The sequence below is a fragment of the Primulina huaijiensis genome, chromosome 15 (genome assembly GCF_012295235.1).
Source record: "Primulina huaijiensis isolate GDHJ02 chromosome 15, ASM1229523v2, whole genome shotgun sequence".
Lineage (NCBI taxonomy): Eukaryota > Viridiplantae > Streptophyta > Magnoliopsida > Lamiales > Gesneriaceae > Primulina > Primulina huaijiensis.
The window spans coordinates 20,068,548-20,089,485 of record NC_133320.1 but is presented as its reverse complement, the minus strand read 5'-3'; the positions used below and the strand labels follow the sequence as shown (position 1 = coordinate 20,089,485).

Genomic DNA, 20,938 nt, shown 5'->3' with positions numbered 1-20,938 from the left:
TATTATTTAACTTCTCTTATACGTATAATTCTTTTTCAATAAAAAAAAATTATATTCGAAGGGGAACATCGCCCAAATGTATGATTGGACAATATTCTTGAAACATGTAAATACATGTTAAAAATTAGATACTAAAAATTGTTGAATTTTGAATGTGGTGATTAGTGATTCCCCCGAACATTAATTAGAAGCAAAGAAATGCTGACGAATTAAAGGTGGTAACCGTAGAAATTATCTTTGCTTGCTAATGACATTAAATTCAGAATTTCTTAATTGATATTCAAATTGTATTAATTCCGAAATTGGTTTAAGATTTATTAATTTTGTCATATTACCATAATTTTTGCAAGAGTGTTATATGCTATAATTGAAATATTTATCTCTATATTATATGGTCAAATGTTAGCTATTTGATTATAAATATGTATGTCAAATTACATAAAAATATATATATATATATAAAAACTATCATGATCTGATTATATTGGAATAAGAGAAAAAACACTTATAAAATAACATTTTTTTACACAAATAATTGTCATGGAGACCGACCCAAAAAAAGTTGGAAATTATAGAATTTTAAAATTTCAAAATAAATTTAAAATCTAGCCCCTTTAATCAGGAAATTTCTATATGATATTTCAGTTTTTTTAACTTTAGATCATCTATGTTGTATATTTGTGGAGTCAGTTTGATCAGATAAGTCAATAGACTAAATGCATTTTTATAAAAGCTAGAATTTTATTTTTTTTTTGGATTTTTGCTTTTACTTCTATTTAAAATAAAAACAAAAAACAATTTCCAATATTTATACAAATGTTAAAACCATTACTGTTTTTTTTAATAAAAATGTTTTTAAAAAAAACTAGACTTATTTAGTGTTTTTCAAGCTACAATATCCATATCCAAACTCTATCTGAAAGTAAATTTGGAAGAAAAAAAAACAATAATAACAAAGAAAATTATAAATCAAAAATAAAAAAAAAGTTAATTATATACCAAATGTATAATCTCAGCATGAATAAATCACAGGACAAGACAAATCCAAGGCATTTGCTGAAAAGAAGTTGGCTTTAAGGCTTTAACAAATGAACTACATATTGCACCCCATAGCGTTGGTCAGGAAAGTTTTTTCAGGATTCTCTCCGTCAATCTCTGCATGAGGGGGGAAATCATACGACAGGGCCGAGAATCCAGCCTCGTCGAAAACTTTATTAACTTCCTGGAAAACAATAGTGTTTCCTTCAGGCGTAAGGTGTAAGCCGTCACTGTAAAAAAACAGGGGTGTTACTTCCACAATGTTTTGATCTGAGATCATCATTGTAAGTGCACCAAGCCAAGACATGAGCATCTTGGTCCAAATCGAGCACATGTAATTAAAAATCAAGTGATCGCCGAGATGCTCAAATGGTACATGATTATATTACGTTATAAATTATTTAACACATTGATTAATTCAGAAAAGATTCAAGAAGCATCAAGTAACAGTTGAGCCAATTCAAGCTATTCAAAAAGTTTCAAGCCTTTTGAGATCAATCACCCAAATATTCCCGGGACTGGAGTTCGAATATAACAAATTCAAGTCCTCAAGTAATTAGACAGGTAGTCGCGCAGGAATCCAGCACTACAAGAGCTCAATTTAAGCGAGTAACGTTTGGGCTCGATTTTACTAGTATGTGTCCTAGTATCAAACTCATGTTATACAGGACTTAGATGAACAAACCTTAAGAATTTTTTCTGCCAACCCTCGGTTTCCTGCATCTTGGACCATAAATTAATCGAAGGGATACCAAGTTCTTCGGCTAAACCAACACATTGTTCAGCATATGCTCCTGTCACTTCATTCGTCCTATCAGGCATGTTTGATGCCTTGTCACCGTACAGAGACCTGCTCAAGTTATAGAACATAATAAAGAAAATGGCCATTTCCCCCTAAAAGCCCGAGCAAGTCATCTGAATTTGAGGTGTTCCAAGCACGTGGCTAATGTAGTAAATAACAGAAGAAACACAATGCAAGGACTATAGCTCTTATGATAAAGAGGAAGTTTAAGGTCCAAATCATGCCTCGAGATTCTATTTACACAATTTCATGAAACAAAACTTAAAGGCAAAGTAAAATCAGACTACTTCAACAAAAACGAAGTGATCCATCCTGGACCGCTGGGCCCAAGCCAGTGAGAAGTTAAAACTCGTTCTTGGAAATTTGAATTTATGAGGTTGGATTAATAAACAGTGAATGTTGCGTTATAAGTACCATAATTCATAGATTCCACTTTCTAGCCTCTGTAACAAACATCAAGAAAAATAATCCGCTCAAGGGATACCTGCAAATCTTACCATTCACAATTTTCACGCAGCTGAAAAGGACTGTGGGAAGATGCTAAATAAAAATATTTGATACCTTGCAAACTCTCTACGCCCTTCTAAATAAATGGGAGGTGGAGATACGAGCACAACAAGTGTCCTGGGAGACCAAATCTGCAGTTATCATTAAAACCGAATCGTGATGGTAGGGCTGATATAGTATGTGTTTGGACAACTAAAACTTATAGCTTGAATTCTTTTATCATCAATCTTTAATTATGTACACCAGGTTAAAAGCATATAATGTGAATTTCTACATGATCAGTTATCCCTGTAAACAGTTTACTATACAAATTAAAGATCACCAAGGATTTAGCTTTTCTCTGAATTACCAGAATAGACAACATATTTTACAGAGTAAAATATTAATCAGTTTCAAGAAAATTATTGAAAAAAATGATGAAAGAAATGTGAAGTGTCAAAAAAATTTTACTTTGCTAATTAAGCAAGGGAAAAGTTATACAAGACAAGTCCTTTCAATTGAATAAAACTTATTCAAAGATATTTCTCAACAATGATAATTATCTTAAAAAATATTTGGAGAAACTTGTGCTCCCTTTGGATGAATAATAGGACATCTATGGTATTATTTTGCTCGCAATCACCTGCAAAGGTTCCAATTAGGATGTTCTCTCTGCATAAGTAAAGAATATTGAGCACAGATGAAAGTTGAGAATAAAACCTTAATGTGTTGAACCATTTTTCTAAGATTTTCCTTGTACTCTTCCATGGGCACATGCTGCTTTTCACCAGTGCCTTCTAATAGGGCAGCATCATTAGCCCCGAAAAATATGGTAACAGCCATAGGAGGTGTTGCAGATCCCTGCATAAGATGTTAAAGCATCAGAAAAATTCATTAAAAATTAGAAGATAAAAAAAATGGGCCCCCAACTGAGTTTTAGCATATCAACAGCATCACACATTTGACATGATCATGAGGGAACCGACGAAGTTACTTATTTCCTCTGGGGTGTCTCATAATCTAATCTGAGCAAACAAAAATGAAAAAATCCAATTCAATGGGCCAGCACCACTTGCAGATATAGCCACAGCCCACAGGCAAGGTTCTCAATGAAAACTCTCAAAAACTAAAGAGCACAAGATCACACTTCTTGTTTCCCAGATGAATCGGTTGAAGACAGTTGAGATAAGTTAATAGTTTGTTATTGCATTTTGCTTATTTATGGTAGCGTTAACAGAGTGTGATATGAAAATAATATCATAATGGAAGGCCTACTTAAGCAAAAGTATAAAATTAGTTAACTACTAATCATCAAAACAGTTTTCTTCTAATCAGTAGAAATTAAATAATATGTTAGTTTATAAACTCAAGAAGCGTACCATCCCAAAAGGCTTGCCTGATGGGTGGTATTATCTTATGAGTTTATAAGCTACTCTTTATTAGTTTTCATATTCGATGTGAGACATTTGTAATGTTTCCGACCTCTTGAGAAGCCAACATCCGCGGCGCTCATTCTAGACTGCATTCAATCACCTTTGAGAAGCTGGATTAAAGTGCATGTTACATGCACTTAATACTAAAAGGTATGGAACACATCTTGAATGTATAGCCTAACATAATAAGAAAGCCAGTGACTGATAACCTAATTTGACCATAATTTAAGTATTCCCTTTATCATGTCGTCGCAAATGGAACTCCTCATAGAAGGAAATCTTACCTTGGACGATGACGTCCTAATGATTTTGAATGTCCGGATATAACTTATAAGTACTAAAAACGAATTCAAAACACAAAAATTAGTTCAGCAAATGGGCCTAGTTTGGATGGCTTCAATTCACCTATCAGAATTCAGTGTATTGTTGACAATGTCTCAATAGTTTTGCTATATCGAAATCAACAAAATCGAGAAGATCAGGATAGAAGTTCAAGAGGAAAGTAGAAATCAAAAGGATAGTTCGTCAGGATGGGAACGCTCAAATTTACAAGTGCGCAGCTGATCATGAAATCGGTGTGAGATTAAATAAGATAATTTCTTGTTCGAGAGTCATCTTAATCTTTGCACATTCCAATGCATTATATTATGGGGCAAAGAGAAAGTGCAATCAATCCACATCAACTTATTACTTATAGGATCCCGCAAATAGTACTAAAAGAAAAGGTACAATCAAACTTTATTGGAGAAGAACACTTGAACCAAATTCCTTCGAACGGAACAAATCACAATATAAACAACGGTAAGAAACAAATGCCAGCAAAGAACACTCATTCAAACAAGAACCGGCATCAACACAAGCAAGAAAAACAAACACGAGATGAACATTAGTTAAACGTCAAGAATGTCGATTACCAAAGGGAAAAGGTGATGCAACAAGAACAGAGCCCACCTAGTGTTATATCCACCATACCCACGAAGAACTACATCAACCTGCAAATAGATTTATTTGCATACCCAAATAAAAATATACACAAATAGATCGCCCAAATGAAAATCATTGAAGATTCAGAGAAAGAAATCACCTTTCTTGAATAAATGTTAGCAAGAGCTGCACCCCAACCCCCTGATTCAAAAGATCGCTGTGTCAGCGAGTCTCCAAACAACACTACCTGTGGCCTCATTCTGTTTGTCTCCGCCAATAGTCAGTGCCCTCTCTTCAGTTGCTAACAACATAAAAATCTTATTTTGCACTCACGTCAAATTGGGCCGAGACTCGCTCCTCAGCATATAAACTAACGGTGGATTTGTGAGCTGATAATCTGTTTCAAACCATCAATTTACATATAAAATTGGTTAATCTTGTCGTGTTGGTCCGTCCTATGATTTATTTCGAACACACCAAAAAACGAACTCACTCATTTTACTAACCCGTTTTGATCCTTACTCATAGTTACATACATTTATTGATTCTTTTGGTCATTTGGTTCTGCTTTTTATATATATAAAAAAAAAACAATATTTAGTACTTCATGTTGTAGCAAATGATTGGATGTTAGAAAAACCTTTTAAATTTTATATTTCATAAGAATAATTTGCGTAGCTGATTAACTAGATTGTTAGAACAACCGAAAAAACTACATTGTGGAATATTTAAATTAATCCAAAATTTATCAAGAAAATAAATGTAAAACATTAATATCGAATCTTTCTTTAACATGTTATTGCAAATAGTTGATGACTTATAATATACAACAATGAGTTTTTTTTTTTTAAGATTTTTTTTTAGCTCGAGCTTTATTCGAACTTAGTATTATTTATCAAAAAATACTTTAAATTAAAAAAAATAGTGTGTGTATATATATTTAAGAAAATTCTGTTTAAATTTGTACTTAGTCTGAATCGTCAAAGCTTGAACTCGTCAAAAAATTACTCGAACAACTCAAACTCGACTGAAACGAACTCGGTCAAACTGAGATTGAGACGAGATTTGCCTCGTACGATACAATAACTAATTACACATATTAGATTTTATATACTCTATATTAAGAGCAGTACTGTTATATTATTAATATTTTTATTAATTATCATGTAAAAATATTTGTCACACAAAACAAAATCCGTGAGATCTATGAATATAAGTGTGTTACATGGGACTTTCAATCTTCATTTAGCCCATTTACAATGCAATACTATGGGCCGATTGCCAATTTAGGACTTAAACGAGGAAAAAAAGATTCTGTCAAAATGTAAGCCCAATATAAAATTGTAAGATCTTTTTAAAAAATTAATGGTTTTTCTTTTTTTAAAAAAAATTATCTTTCCACTTTTTCAAATTGCACCATCAAAATCTCTATCTATTCTTCTCCAATATGCCCATTTCTCAAATTTTCTTCTTTCTTTTTTCTTTTTGAATGTTGCCCAATTTCTCATTTTACAAACAAGATTTCGTACTCAAATTTATTTTTTAATTCATGTTACATACAAATTTTCTAATCCAGACACATGGGAAAATTTTTTGACAGTGGTGTAGTCTGAAAATCGAATTGACTTGATTTGGTTTTTATGCCTTAAAATTTTATAAATATCAGAAACAACATATATCGTTCATTTATTACGTTACATACACAATGCGTGTATGTGAGATCTTTGATCTCCTTATTATAGATTATCTGTTATCTTATCTCACGAACCAAATACTATGATCTAAAGCTACTAAGTCAAAACTGTAATGACAGATAATCTTTTAACAACTCATGTTGAGNTCTGTGAGACGGGTCAATCCTACCGATATTTACAATAAAAAATAATACCCTTAACATAAAAAATAATATTTTTTCATGAATGACCCAAATAAGAGATCTGTCTCACAAAATACGACCCGTGAGATCGTCTCACACAAGTTTTTGTCGTTGAGTAAACCAACCCTAATATTGAAATATATCTTAGTTCGAGTACATGTGTGCCATGTGACATTTGATTAAATTAATCCCTACAATACAACACCCCTTTTTTATATTATTGTTTTGCTCAAATAATATTTGGGTTATTTCATGATTCTGGTAAACATGCACATCTCCACCAACTAATTAATGATTCATATTATAAGTTTGAAAGGATGGATCACACGTGATTCACCATCGCTTAGCTCATCTAACATATCTTTTATTGGAAGAGATTCAAATTTAAAATTAACTAGATTAACTTTTACTATTTTTACAAGGCAACCTAAGAAAATCTAAAAAGAAGTTCATGTATTAGTTGCTCAATTACTATTTATAGGATTCTAAAGTTAGGATACACATACTGCTATTTTCGTTTATTTTTTATCAAGTTACGACCAATTCACGGTCTTAATCTGTTAACTTGTAAAAAAAAATCCATTTTCAGTTCTTTTCATCAAGTGCTGGCATTGACACTGAAAATGATGACACCGACACTTTAACTTCAAGTACCTAGATATTATTTATTAGGGTTTATATAAGTAAAAAACAGATTTTCTTTTAAACTTTAAAGGTGAAACATGGAAACACCATTATTAATTAGATTATATAGTAGAAATGTGACGTGAAGAAAACGCCTTTCCTACAATGTAATATGTACTCGAGTATATCACCATTTAATTAATAAAACAAAACTCGTTAGGATTCTAGCTTTTGGACAGTTTTGCATGTATCGAAATTAGCCACTACTGTCCAAAAAAAAAAAAAAACAAAAGCAACTTGTCTTATACCGGCTCACGTTCGAGCCTTCTCCCATTTGTAAATAAAAAGAAAGAAATTATAGCCACTTGTTATAGAATTATTTAAAATTATAGTGTTATATATATATATATATTCATAATCATTTAAAATTTTCTCCATATTAAATTTTCACTTTTTCAAATCGAAATTCTTAGGTCGACCATTCGAAATTTTTGTCCCTAAATTTTTTTACCAGTACTTTTTGGAAAACCAAGTGCATGAAAGGTGGTAATAAAATTTTGTTTGTAAAGAGATGCGAAGATAAAAGGTATGATTAAAGAAAAAGGAGAAGATAACGTTGGGAACACTTGTACGAAGGATCGGACTTGCAATAATAGATGTTAGGTCAGAGGTCCTTATATTTTAAGAGACAACAATGGTGTTCGTGTATGGAATCCACCAATTTGTGTCCTAAAATTTGATTTGATGCCTGCCCTTGTCGCCCATCCTTTCAATGTCTCAGACCTCATTCATACGTAAAGGCACTAAAGCCAGTAGTATCGGAAAATTTTAGATGAAGTGTCAAAACGAATCAATAAACTTATTGTTTTATTAAATTTTATGTAAAATATTTTTTTTAATAATATTTTATGATTTTATCGAATTATGACTTTTATTATCTGTATATTCATGCAAGCTGTATAGATAAATGTCTTGAATATATAATAGATATCATGATATTTGTGTCTCAACATAAGATCATAAAACTCATTAGGAAGCGTATTGTATATTCTAAACTGGTTCATAGCCGATTCAGCCATCTAAAATTAGGATAAAAGTAATTCGAGCTTGAGACTAGTATTTGTGATGTAAACGTCATGTTTCATTGTAAGAGGATGGAGATTTTTATTCATACAGATCAGTGATCATTTGATGATGCACTGAACAACCCTCCATCGGACTTTTTAGTAGTTATCACTTATCGAGCGAAATTGTCTGCGGTTATGATTGTTCACCAATAGTATTTTGACCCAGTACAACGTGGAGGTTCTGCGTGCTAGCATGCATTTTGATCTGTTTATCGACTCCATTGAGAGTCATGAGGTGGCGAGGTTGGGTGTAGTTTCAAAATATGTAGGAGTCAATGCATTGTAGTCGGGGACTCATCGCTCGCTTATGGGTGAAGATATCTAATATGATTAGATGTATTAAGAGTGTAAGAAGTCTCTGGTCAGAGAAAAACATGGGCTTTAAGAAAAAATCTTTCCTTAGTTACTTATACGATGTCAGTATTTTTACAAAAAAAATATGTAACAACGTTATCGAATTCATTTGCAACTCTTGATATATCAATTGTTGCAAATTCGAACGAGATATATGAGTTGAAAAGATCGTACTGTATGCTAATAATTACTTAATGCTCTGGCAGGCATTATCAGTGATACCAATGAGATCATGAGGAGATGCTACTAGACGGGCATTATCAGTGATACCAATGAGATCATGAGGAGATGCTACTAGACGGGCATTATCAGTGATACCAATGAGATCATGAGGAGATGCTACTAGACGTTATTACCACGATTCGATGGGTTCAATCAAACTTGAGTTCTAACGTTCTTGATCAAAAAATTGATGAAAAGAATGAAGCTATTTAGGGTTAGTCTAAATAAGAACAAATGTTGTTATGAATCACATGAAGTTGTGAATCCAAAGCTAGTTGTATATTTGAATCATTGAGGTCACACAACACAAGTATTGAATTTTGTATTCTCGTTGAGAAAGTCGAATTCAAAGAGTTTATAAGTGGATTCATCTATTGAAAATCGTGGAATTTAACGTAACTGTTAATTAATTGATGAGAGTGGAACTGTCTGTTTTATTGAATAGTGAAAGGGTTCAGTGAAATATTTCGGCCTTCGAAATTTTCATTTTTCATTATATGAACAAAAATTGTATCATCGACACATCGACATTGTCTGATATTCGATCAGAGTTATAATGAGTTTATAATTATTTATTTAATAAATTTAGAATATATTATCTAAATAATAAATTAGTAGTAGTGATTACTATATACAATATTCTCATTAAATATTCTAAAGAAGTTTTGAATTAATTGATTAATAGGTAATTAAATAATTAAATAATGATTATTTAATTTTATATATGTCTATGTGTGTGTGTATGGATATATAAATAAATATATATATGCATAGATAAAGATTTATGTATGTATGTATTTTTTTATCAAATCAATAATGATTCAAGAAAGGAATCATACCTCTGAAATTCGAGAAATCCTCGTCTTGTCTTTAGAGAGGAGAAAAGCATCGTCTTTGAATAAGAAAGAGAGATATATGGTAAGAAAGATATTTTATTCGATTAAAAGTCTACCAAAAATCTCTATAGAGTGAGTAGAAGACAATTTTTGAGTTTCTATAGTTGTACCTAGAGTTTTAAGGTTTGTACATAAAGAATTATATTAGAATAATTGTAAATCTATGGAAATATTGGATATCTATAGATTTTTAAAAAGTCAAGTTTGAATACCACTAGACTTTTTAAGACTCTAGAAAAATCTAATTTGAATACATCTAAACTTTTATAGAGTTTATAAAAGTCAATGTTCAATACCTCTAGACCTTTAAACTCTACAAAAGTCAATAAAAATAATTAAATTTACAAGATTGAATACACACGCCAAAGTTTCTGATCGTGAACTTGATTAGAAGATTGAAGAAAGTTCGTAGAGATTTACAAAAAGAGCTATTACTGCCTAAATACCAGAATAGTTGGAGCATGCCTTGAATACGCAAGTATAAATCAAATCTAAACGCCTATGAAAGGTTTTAAAACAATACAATATCCAAAAACATTTTGAACGTAAAAAAAAATTTAAAACTTTCGTTGCGCTTTGAGTACGAGAAAATAGTACACCAACAGAACATATATCAACCATTATGAGTTCGAAAAATGACGTGTCTTATTGTTGATGTTGTCTAAAATCATCTTACATATATTACTCTTATATATTTTCTGGTTGCAATAACCAAATATTAGTTTCACCAATTAAGATTTGTCGTCTTTTTACCATTTACACAACCAATTAGATCATAAAACAACATCAACATCTTGAAACAACATATCACAAGAGCTTCTCTTAAGGCTGCTTAATTATCACAAAATCTCTCAACCAAAGCACATTTAAACCTAACAATATGACACTCAATATATCTAGGTATAATTTGGTACATTGGATGAGAGATGGATTGATAAATTATCCTCATTGTCTCATGTTTGGTACCTTTTTAGAAAGCTCATGATAATATCATGGGCACGTGATAAATAATTTTATACAACGATAAAATATCCCTTTTATGAGATATGATATTTTAATTTAATGATAAAAAACACTACAAATGACTTAATTGCCCTCAATATATAAAAATCATAAACCGTATCATTATCTCATTTCACCGCCCCATCAAATAAATATTTTTATTTATTTTTATATATTATATAATATGATAATTATATAAATGAACTCGATATAATTATATAAATGATTTTTATTAATCTCAATAAAATTATTAGTATAACTCGATTAACCTTAAAAATTGATATTTGATTTGACTCACAAAATCAAGGGCTCAATTATCATATTATATAATATATAAAATTAGGTAAAAATAAATAAATCATGCAAGTACTGCCGCGCATGAACAGATAAGAAATATGAACTCAACCAACAACTTTGAAATTATAAAATTTATTATGATAAGGTTAATTTTGTCATTACAATCTAATATATAAATTTAATCACTCTTATTAAAATCATACCAAACATTAAATATAATATAATACATCTTATTTATCTTTAATTTATCCTTATATTATATATAACATGTTTATCCTATCATATATATCAAACTATGCCCTATAATATCTGCATCCCCAATCTATCTTGGCTTGACTAATTCACTCTACACAGTTTATATTATATTTTTTAAGAATTAAAATTTAAATTCAATTAGTTATATTTAATATATTTTTGATTGAAGTCATGAAATTATAAATTACACAACTTTTTTTGTTTTTTTTTCTGAAAAATATTAAAAACTTCATTAAAAATATGTTTCAGATTCATATAGAGAGACCAGGAATGTGTGCTCTCTATTAATACTTTAAAAAGAAAATAGTTGGACCGAATAATAGGTATATAGATGGTTTAGTTTAGAATTTAAGATAAACGGTGACACGATAAGTGAATTGTTACTTTAATTTTGTTCGTCCGATTAAGTCAAGTAATTTGAAGTTTATTATCTCAAATTTATCGATCCAAGCACAACTTAGATATATAATTTTCGAAAAAAATGAGATTTTAATCTTTTATCTTGGTTTGCTAAATCCATCAAAATCAACGACTTCACGCTCCTGAAGTGACGGGGGAGCAAGTATATTATAGTAACCAAAGCAAAGCAAAGCAAAGCAAAAGTGCATGAGAACATATAAGATAAGATTCTCTCGGTGAAAGGAAAAGGTAGTACTGACTTTCTCTTTGTTTCGTCTAGCTGAAACGGACGCTCACATCAACTTCAAATGCAATTTATCTCCACATCAATGGCTAGGAAAATGTAATAACAATATATGTATATAAATATATGTATGTATATCTCAAACCGGTTTTTTTTCGTGTCTAAAGCTCAACAGAAGTTTTAAAATTTCAATTTACATTTAAATAACGTTTTTGGACACTCGTATGGCTTGAACAATAATAATCATTCATAGGACATTTATGAATATAAGTTGAGTAAATAAATCACTTGACATCAACTATTCTGAGATTAGCGGAGATAGCTCTTATAGTATTTCCTACTAAAAATCTTCTTGAAAACTTCTTTCTTCAATCTTAAATAAAGTCCATGCTAGTCTTGAGGCTAGGGTTTTTGAAAATTGTGGCTTAAAAGCATGAGTCCTTAACCTAGTTACCTTATTTATAGGTTTAATGCTCTTTGGTTAAATAAAACACTAATAAGCTTAATTAATTAATTTGACTAGTCCAACTAGTATAATTAATTAATATTTCAAAGTCAATTAAGAACTTAATTAATTAGCATGTTGGACTTGTACTCCGAAAAGCCTATTATACATACTCCTATTATATTTAATTTATTCTTTTATAAATTCAATCTTTGAGTTTAATATTTTGAACTTTCAATTTTCCATAAATTCACCTTCTTGAATTTATTGTCTCCAAATTTTAATTATCATAAATTCAACTCATTGAATTTACTATATCATATTATATAAATTCGACTCTTTGAATTTACGTCTCAACAGGAACAAAAGATCCAATACTTGTGTGACCCTCAATGTTTCAGGGATGCAGCTAGTCGTGAGTTCACAACTCTTTGTGATTCATGACATTGTCCTTTATTCGAGCTTATCCTAATTTGCCCTATTTTATGTATCAAAATTTAATCATGAGAATGTCAGAAATCCTTTTTTTGATTAAACATATGAAATCATAGTAAGAGCGTCTAGTAACATCGCCTCATGATTCCCTTTGTATTACTGATAGTGCTTGCAAGAACCAATCGATTATTATTAACGTACAATACGGTCCCTTCATCTCATATATCTTGATTGAATCTAACCATTAGTTCATCGAGGATTGCATATTAGATTCGATAGCTATGTGACCTATTATTCAAATATACATAGTGTCATTGCATGCACGATTGGAGAACTCTTGTCCCTAATGTACATCTTACACTCTGGCCAGAGATTTCATGCATTATTATTTCGTTAGATCACATAGGATATCCACACTCATAGGTGAGCGGTGAATTCCCGACTGCAATGCACTGGCTCCTACACATGTCGCAGTTGCACCCAACCTCACCACCTCGTAATCTTCGTGGAGTCGGTAAACGAGTCAAAGCACAATCCTATTATGTAAAGCCTCAGTGTTGTCACAGATTGTAAGGACTAATGATATACAATCATAACCATGGACTTTTTCTCTCGATGAAGGATAACCACTTGGAAAGTTCGAGGAAGTGTTGTTCGGTATAATCATCATATGATTACCCATTTGTATGATTGGACATCTTTATGCTCTTACCAAAAAACGTGGTACACAACATCACAGATGCTAGTCTCAAGCTCAATTCGCGTTTATCCTTGTTTTTAGATGGTTGAATAGAATAGAAACGAATTTAGAATAAACATTATTTGCAAATAAGTATCAAGATCGAAATACGATTCATTTGTATTAAAGTATGATCAAAGTCTTTATCTATGTTGATTGTATGAGTATATAAAATAAAAAGAAACACTAAACTATAAATTATATTAATATAAAGATTGTTTATTACAATTGAGTCAATAAATTTCTGAACCAACAATTGGCTTACAGACATCTACCCCGAATATATGCATGGGGTGATCAGATGGACAGTGATGGAACAAGGTGTACGTAGTAGAAAAAAGGTTGTCGACCCCCCGTATCTTCTTAAAATTTTTCTGTGAGCGAGCTCAAAAGAAACTATTGGGATTTAGGTAATAAATATTAAAGTTGAAACAAATTAAATAATACAGTGTGGATGAAATATAAAATTGTGTGTGCATGTAAGATTCACGTTTATAATATTTAAATCTTATTTTCCAAACTGCTTTTTGTAAAGAAATTAACTTCGAAACATAAAACTGTCGCTAGTAGTTTTGTAACTTTGCTTTTAGATAATAAAAACGAACAAATTTCGGAATAAAAAATATTTTAAAGTGAAGATTTACCAATATATTTAAAAATTTCTTGGCATAAAACTTTGCTAGGCAAGAGTTCACTCTTCTCTATAGAAAAGGTCCGCCATTGTGCAATTACAAGAACTGAAGAATGACATGGTTTATCTATTCAGCATTGCTTGCGATCGGCCGCTGTTGCTTCGAGGGCCTTTTCACGGAGACATGATTTTGTATATAGTGATTGTGTTTCCCTTTATTTCTGTGTTCTTTTGTATCTTCAGACATGATCAACTGCTAATATAAATATGGTTTTTTTTTATTGAAAAAAAAAGAGAGAGCTGCAGACAGAATGATGTGGTTTAATAAACACTTTCAATAAGCATATAAAGATCAAAAGTTTCAATAGAGTAGTGACACTGAAATATAAAAAATAAACAGTTCTGAAAAGTTAGACCCAATAAAATACCTTAAAAACATAGTACTCTACACAAGACCTCTCGAGAACCATTCTGGGATTATAATGATGGATCTATCAAGAGAATTTTTTTCAGGTCGTAGACGAAGATGAACTGTGACTGCTTTTACCGAGTGGGGATGGACGTGGACTTGGAGTCTGCTTTATTTCGAATCCTTTTCCACTTGATCTTGTACTTCTTTCGGTTCTTACTTCAGTCAGCCGAGGCGAAGCCATCTGAGATAAACGTGGGCTGTAAACGGATCTCATCTCCTCATGGGGTGATAGAGTGGAACTCGTTATTTTCGGGCTATGAGCATGCCGTATCTCACCACGACTTCTTGTGATAATTTCATCTAATACCTCAGCACTATCAATATTTGGGGATCGTCCATGTGTGCCTTGATCCTGTACATTCGCATCGTAACGTTAAAAACACAAACATACAATCCATCAATATATACAAGGGCATATCCAGAAGGAAAGTAAGATGACGGGAAGGGATTGTGACTCAAACTTTGTGTGTAATTTCTTAAAAAATTTAAATATCTCCCACCAAGCTGCCAATTTACTCTCTCCTATAAATCTTGGATCCGCCCCAGGATATTTAGTACATATGTGTAGAGAAATATGCATAGAAACTTACTTCAAAGGATAAATTATAAGTTATGGCAGGGGCTTCTTCATACTCTGCAGCATCTAAATCCGTTAAATGAGCTCCTTTGAAAAACTTGGGAAGTGCATACTGTCGTACGGGGACAAGAAGCATAATCAACAGGGGGAAAAGGACACCAGCAATTGGGATCCAAGTTAATCCAAAGCAAAGAAGCAAGTACACCGTCTGAAACAAGGTGAAAATGGCTATTGTTTTAAATGGTACTGTCTCCACGAAGGTTGCATGATACTCTTCCAAAACTCTGCCATGTTGAAAAAATATGCAGAAAATGCTCAGTTACTCTGGGAATGGAAAGGTACATACAAATAAACAATACAAAATAATTATAGAGGAAAACTATACTTGTATCGTCGACTAGGAGCAGTAAAGAGCAGTAATATTCTCTCCCAAAATTGATTTCCAGGCAAACTTTCGATAGCCATGAAGGCGAAGTAACCCCAAAGGACTGAAGTTGGAATCTTTTTTAAAAGGGGCATGGCAGCAACACATGCTCCAGATAACAATGATTGAAGTAGATTGCTTAGGCGTTGTTCTTTAACTTCCATGGGTAAAAGATCATCAATATCCTTATCCACGTCGAAAACCGACTCATCTACAGGGGCATCCATGTAACCACTTGTAGAAGCTTGTTGGATTGTTGAATCTTTCAACTCTCTCAGTCCCTGCTTTAAGAGTTGAATTAGAGACACGTGCTAAGTTTACATATATGTAGATGGTTTTAGCCACTCAAAAGACGTATGATATAAGTATTTATTCAAAACATACCAGAGCAGGTGGAGTTTGAAAAACAAGAGGTGTTTGCATTTCATTGTAAGCTTCTTTCATGCTCTGATACAGCTGAGACAAATTTGCATTTTTTTTAATGCTTTCTTTAGCTGTTGAAGACAGCTTGTTCCGCAAAAGCTGGTTCAGTAAGAAATTGAGACAAGTTCGATTATTCGACATTTAAGGATATCAAGTCTACTAGCACCACAACTTTTATGGCAAGAAAAATGATAATAAAGCTGTTCAATCAACCAATATTTTGTAAATATCACAAAGAATCCTATATCAGTTGTAGGAAATCTAAAAATTTCACTTGCACCCCAGATCAAGTTTTTTCATTTTTCCCTTCCATATTGTACTAAATATATACTGACAGCAGCTCCCGCTAAAGCGATTGTTAAATATATTACCTGATGCTTCAGAGTGGCCAAACTTTTGGTATGCATTGGGGATTGTGGAATAACGCCATTGGAGGGAGGAATGCCAATAAGACCACACAATATGACCTGACCAAGAACGTTGAGAATAAAAGGCTGTACTATGAAGTACACTCAAGTCCAGTATGTGAAGTTGCTATTAAAGCTGTGTTAACTCGTTAAGGACGAAAAAATTACTCACCAAAAAACCCAAAAGAAGAAGATCATAGTGATAAGAGGAAGGCTTCTTTAGATTGAACTCTTTTTGTTGGGAAAGCTGAGATGCAACACTATGATCGAAGTAGTAAAGTACAGCGATCATTGTGGCTGGAATAAATGCTCCAATAATATAAAGTATAGGAACATTCATCATATCCTGTCAACAATCCAAAAATATTTTTAATGCTTCAAATTAAAAACCACACAAAGTGTAAAAACTCATCTTTCAAAATATGGGAAATCTAATTTGAAGCACCTTTATGACTGTCCAATTTGAGTAGGCACCTGCAGACCATGGATTTGGGCTAACAAGTCGACGTGGTATTCCTCTTGGAACATCATTAACTGGTATATATGATACACCAGTCCACACAAGCACCATCAGCGGGACACCATAGTCTGCAATAAATCCTCGCAGCCATCCTTCATAATATTTGAACTAGTTAGCAAACTAGGAATATATGAAAAACAAATAACTAAATAGCGTGCTTACCTATGATATGGGCACAAAAAAAGACACAACCAAAAACTTGAATAATTTTTAACGAAAATAATGATTTTTTCTTTCGTAATTTCATTTATAGTGTCTAAACAAACCTGCTCCATACCGCCAGGACCTAGCTTTACGGCTCCTCAGCGCAGTAAGAAGAAGGCCAAATGACAGTACCAGTGCAAACATTCCATTTCCGAAGCGCCAGGATTGTGACAGTGCAGTTTCGTTTGCATTTTCTCTTTGAGGAATTCCAAATTCTTCCACGGCTCCCTAAAAGAGAATTCGAGAAGGCTGCTAAGAACTTTCCAAAAGTTAAGACATCTACAGCTAGGATCATTGGATTTGGTTTTGATAAGTGATTTTCAGTGAATTGATTTAGAATGATTATTTTTTAGAGAAATTATGAATACTCTGATATGGGGCCTACAAATGTGTTGGAAAGACCATCTAAAGCTCACAACTTAATGATGCCAGATTTTAAATATGTATATCTGAAATCCATAAATCAAAAGTCAGCCTAAAAGAGAAAATCAGCAAATTGTCACAAAAAGACCAATATTTTTAAATGAATTGATCATCAATTATTATTTTCTGATCTATTTGGTCAAATCAAAGGTAAACTACATTGTTCAGATCATTAGGTTGACTTAAAATGGGATTCTGATTTTAACATCCTTTGAGGAAGTTAATAATTTAGAAACTTTCTTGTAGAATACCTGTTGCAACGTAACTATTAGTTTATTTGCAGAACAACGTGAATATGTTCAACCAAATAAATATTCATTTGTAATAGGCTTCGCTTCAAAAACAAAATGTAAACAAAAAAAGGAAGATGAGAAACTTTCACTAATACTCACACGAATCGCCTGCTGCATGAAAAGCATTGCAATTAAAAGGCCAAATAATTCACCAGCCACTCGAGTAAATCGATTGATCAGTGAGCATGCCCCCAAGATGGCCAGCAAGAAAAGCAAAAGTGCTGTCCACACGCAGACCCTAAACACGAGAAGGTTTAGCTTCATAGCCAAAGACAAATACTTGAGATTCAAGAGTTTAAACTTAATACCATCCCGTCCAAGCTAAAAAAAGCTTCTGCCCCAAATCTTTGCGATCTTTGGCGAAATTGAACATGAAAGTGTACATCAAAACTGTTGGCTCAGCTACGCCCAGTATAAGCAGTGGTTGTCCTCCAAAAATTGAGTGAATCACACCACAAAGTGATGTTGATGCAAGTGTTTGCACTGCAGTCAAGGTTCCATCTGCAGAAGTCGGGGTGTTGTCAAGGATCACAACAACCTTATACTACAGAATGGCAAAGCAATGATATGAAGCGAAAATCAAGCCTACCGGTGTTTCTTTCTAGTTGCTCCCCAAAAGATATAACTGGAATTGCTGATGCAAAGAATATATATGTTGTTGGCGCCAAAATCCTTCAAAACCATAATATGTTAGTAACTTACATGCACCCACATTCAAGTTGTATAAAGAAGAATTCAGTCACGGATGGACATAGGAATTCCATAGAGCAAGCCTAGACGAGAAAAGGTCCGATCTCCACGGGTCCAAACTTGAATTTTTAGAAAAACTACTTATATAATTTCATAATTTTCACTTAAAAGGATAACAACCGGCTTCATCCTTCACTTCAGTAGATAATACTTAAATTAACCACAGCAATATATTACCGCCAAATTGATAGCAAGAATAAAAGAATATTCAAATCGGAAAACCTTCAAGAATCAGTACTCCAAGAAAAAGTACAGTGCATATAATGAACTACTTATACATCTCTAAAGATAATAACTAGCGTCATTAAAATGGATTTATATTTGAGCTATAGTTAATTACAGGTACCTGATCCCGGCACGCAATCCACCAATCCAATCTTGTTTATAGCAGAGAAGCCTTCCTTTAAGATCATTTTTTATTCCTCGTAATGGAACAAACGTTTCCTCCATGATGATTCCAAATTTACTCTTACAAGAGCAATTCTTTTCTCTTTTTTATATGACAAAAAGGAGTATTTAAAAGTGACGTTAAAACACAAATTTGAAGGGACTCGAGAGGTCAATATCATCCAAGAATACAAAGATGTGTTGGTATAAATACAATACCTATTTGATCATTCAAAAAAATGACTATAAAGTAACTATGGATGCTTTGGACCTTTCAAGAGGTCCAAATTCATAACTGTATGTAAAAATCAGAAACTTTACATTTTTTTTATCTATATGGAAACTAGAAAGAACAAAAGAATTGGGTTAGCGATGAATTAACCTTCGGAGAAAGGATATTGGCCTAATTACATTACTAAAGGAAAGAACTAAAAGCTGATCAAAAATTCAGATTAACGAAATGAACAGATTCCTTGCATTATTTTAGAAACTTAAACTAACGGTTGACTTCGGAAAAGCTCAGATCCATGGATTCAGCACCTTTTTTTTTTACATTAAAGGAGCGGCTTTCTACTCATCTAATACTCTCTGCCAAGTTCTCACAGAATGAGATGAAAAAAGGGAATATTGAATACTTAAAGATCAGTTACATGGTAGAAACAATTATACCTAACCTCCAAATTCTTACAGCAAAAGTCTCAAATTATGCAAACTGAAAAGGGACAAAAGTGAACTCCGGGAATAATTAGCGAGACCCCATTTACTAAAAGACTGAATCAACACTTGAGCACAAGTCCAAGAAGAACGGCACAACAAGAAAAACCCGAAAAATTAGCGAGAGCCCATCATTCATAAAGAGGAATCAAACTCTTTAAACCAGTTTTGAGCAAATGGGCATTAACAGAGGGAGTAAGATCTGAAAAATGGTATCTCCTCAGAATTACATTACTCAGAAACAAAAACCCTTTTTATAAAACTGACAGATCAAACAACACAGCTGTGAACACCTTAAATTTAATGGGATTTGAGAGGTTTCGAGGAAGCGAAAGTCGCACAATGTACCCACACGAATAAACGAAGCTAGGAATGAGCAAATCAAGGCAAAGAGAGAGAAATGCAGCAGGTATTATTATAAATTTTCCTTCTGTTTTTATATAAATATTATTAAAAATTTCGAGAGAAACAACTCCGCGAGAGAGGAGGGATAATTGGTGTGAGTGAGCAAAGGTAGTGGAGCGGTGAGTAGGAATAAATAACTCTTTGTGATGCCCAAAGCAAGCAAACAAACAGAAAATAATTGAAGATGGAAAAAGTAGTATTTTATAAGGGAAAATGGCGTGTGAGTGTATTAATACGCTACTTTGTTCTAGCTGTATTTCATGGTCTAAAGCGAGAGAATATACATGCAGGGTGCAGCAGAAGAGAGCTGCAGCGGACAGGAAGGGGAACCCAAATATTATATATTTTTTATTTATAATAAATAATATTTAATTTGTTCCTTCTCATTTCATTTTTCTGGGTCCCAATAATAAAATAATAATATAGTCTAGTGTTTACATAACTAGTAGTCATTTTGTTCTTGTACTAATATATATTCTATTTAATATATTAGTTACTTCAACCAATTTTTCCTATTTTAGACATGTCATGTTTTCACTTTGTAATTTTGATTATCTATGTTATTTCGTTTTATTTTTGACAGTTTTACTTTTTATCGAGAGTTGGTGTGACACTATACATATCAGTGTCATGTCGAAAAAAGACTTAGGATTGGTTGGGGACAAGCATTGAGCTACAATAGCTAAAATATTGAATATATATAATTAATT

At 32.4% G+C, this 20,938-nt stretch overlaps 2 protein-coding genes across 2 annotated transcripts; both read right to left on the bottom strand.

Annotated features, from left to right (window-relative positions):
* Positions 1–950: 950 nt before the first annotated feature.
* Positions 951–5,108, bottom strand: LOC140960302 (GDSL esterase/lipase At5g62930). The gene is made up of 6 exons (XM_073418525.1): positions 4,844–5,108; positions 4,674–4,751; positions 3,047–3,187; positions 2,402–2,478; positions 1,724–1,888; positions 951–1,268 (listed from the first exon to the last, which is right to left on the bottom strand). Exons 1-6 carry the CDS (start codon positions 4,940–4,942, stop codon positions 1,094–1,096), a joined length of 735 nt encoding a protein of 244 aa, XP_073274626.1. The 5' UTR covers positions 4,943–5,108; the 3' UTR covers positions 951–1,093.
* Positions 5,109–14,567: 9,459 nt separating this feature from the next.
* Positions 14,568–20,437, bottom strand: LOC140958985 (probable boron transporter 2). Its single transcript, XM_073416648.1, has 12 exons — positions 19,069–20,437; positions 18,562–18,644; positions 18,281–18,473; positions 18,072–18,210; positions 17,319–17,484; positions 16,978–17,144; positions 16,705–16,878; positions 16,497–16,592; positions 16,087–16,224; positions 15,664–15,983; positions 15,292–15,562; positions 14,568–15,053 (listed from the first exon to the last, which is right to left on the bottom strand). Exons 1-12 carry the CDS (start codon positions 19,170–19,172, stop codon positions 14,739–14,741), a joined length of 2,166 nt encoding a protein of 721 aa, XP_073272749.1. The 5' UTR covers positions 19,173–20,437; the 3' UTR covers positions 14,568–14,738.
* Positions 20,438–20,938: the final 501 nt, after the last annotated feature.